We start from the raw sequence: 1,977 nt of genomic DNA on the forward strand, positions 1-1,977 counted from the left end.
ATACCCCGCCAACCCCCGTGCCACGACCCTCCCAACCCTCCAAACCCCTATTCCCCGACCCTCCCTATCCCCCATACCCCGCCAACCCCCGTGCCCCGACCCTCCCGACCCTCCCGACCCTCCCAACCCCGTTCCCCGACCCTCCCTATCCCCCATACCCCGCCAACCCCAGTGCCCCGACCCCTCCCAACCCTCCCAACCCCTATTCCCCGACCCTCCCTAACCCCCATACCCCGCCAACTCCCGTGCCACGACCCTCCCAACCCTTCCAGCCCCAATTCCCCGACCCTCCCTATCCATACACACCTTGTAGCGATGTATGACGTACGTCCCTCGACTCGAAAAGCTCCAGGCCACGCTCTGGAGGGTAGTGGGTGCAGTCGGAGGCCAAGGACAACGTTAGGCTAAGCTTCAAATATGCATGTTCTAATGCACTGTTTTTAGCACTCATCTGGGGCGTTGCTTCGCTGCAATAGCCCATTCTTTCCCCCCGTGTGTACTCCCTAAAACCCTAAAACCCTAAAACCCTAAAACCCTAAAACCCTAAAACCCAAAACCCAAAACCCTACAGGAAACCACCCTTCCCGTGTTGCCCCAAAATTTCTCACTAACGCAATCTGTTACGATTTCTGACATGTTAAATCACATGCTGGACGGGGCAGTTTTCAATACCACAGGCCCTTTCTACGTCTCCCACAAGCCCATCTACCCAAACCATGCGCACTCCTTCCGCTTGCCCTTTATACATGAACTATGATCCGCGAAATTTTGTTGATGCCACAACATGTCGTTGCAAGATTGTGCTGAGGTGCCCATGATGTGCTGCTGTGGGTTGCTGCAGGCTTAGCGATTTGATTGCACCTACGACTCCCTGCATGGTCCGAAGCTCTCAAAAGCCCCCTAAAAGAACTAGTGAATCCTTATCCCAAATCCCATCACTATGGCGAGCGAACGCGCAGGTTAGGCGCGCAGCTAAGATGGCAATGCTTGTGCTGAGATGCTGCTGTCTAGCTGCATGCGTTGAAACGAACACATAACTTACGCACCGTTTATTCGGATAAAACTTGTCCTCAAAAGCTGGCAGAGCCGCCGCCAGCCAAAGCGCAGGCGTTGTCTACGACCACATATGAAGCAGCAGCGCGGCGCCCCCGTAAGCAAATCAAAGAAATACCATAATACCTGCAAATCATGCGTTTAAGCTGTTATGTTACTCAGAGCAGCGCTGATGATGCTTTTCAGGCTGCGCACAACTTAAAGCATATGCTTACCCACGATAAGTTCCCCTATATGGCTTCCAAGTAGACGCAAAATATATATTTAGTTGTACCCACAAACATGAACGCGCATATGCACGTATGCCCCAACAACTATGGCAGTTGGATCCTTAATCTTCGCTGCAAACCGTACATGTCAGCTGCTTATATTTGCGAGGCGGTCAGCACCCTCCAGCAATAAGCATTGTTCCACATTTAAAATTTCGTGTACATTGCCACATTGTTGTGTGCGGTCTCATGTCCGAAATTTTTTGCGAACGTATGAAAACCATCGAATGTCTGGTTGTATGCGGCAGTCTCTCCGCCTTCGGTGAGATACCCGCACACGCCTCATTTTAGGTTGCAAAGGTGAGTCTGGTCCCATGCTGCCTTGCAGGCACTTCGTGCGGTGTGTGTCGCTTTTTTTGGATGCATGGCCTGCCAACAACATCAGCAAAAGCACCCACAAACACCCACACCCACGGAGTGCACGGCTTATAAGCCATTGCAAAAGGACATGGACAATGCGACTTATGTTTGAATGTATGACGCGCTTACATGCACACCGTGCACACCCCACAGTTTTTGTGTACCGTGCCCCCTTTCCTTCTTTCGACACGGACGTTGCACACTCCCAAATGGTTTTTGTCGACTACTCGTACTACTAGCAAAAGGTAAGCCATTTTTTGGTGCAATTTTCTGGGACAGTGCATATTGCCCAGCG

The 1,977-nt window shown here is 51.7% G+C and overlaps 1 protein-coding gene across 1 annotated transcript in view; it reads right to left on the reverse strand.

The window, feature by feature from the left end:
- Positions 1–1,977, reverse strand: part of VOLCADRAFT_99213 (uncharacterized protein) — a gene marked incomplete at both ends in the record, with an annotated part of 22,142 nt that overhangs the window by 8,489 nt on the left and 11,676 nt on the right. Inside the window, 2 exons of the mRNA XM_002958000.1 lie at positions 307–360; positions 1,047–1,179. Of these exons, the coding sequence (XP_002958046.1) occupies positions 307–360; positions 1,047–1,179 (187 nt within the window). The remainder of the gene's footprint in view (positions 1–306; positions 361–1,046; positions 1,180–1,977) is intronic.

This window comes from Volvox carteri (assembly GCF_000143455.1).
Source record: "Volvox carteri f. nagariensis unplaced genomic scaffold VOLCAscaffold_84, whole genome shotgun sequence".
Taxonomy (NCBI): domain Eukaryota; kingdom Viridiplantae; phylum Chlorophyta; class Chlorophyceae; order Chlamydomonadales; family Volvocaceae; genus Volvox; species Volvox carteri.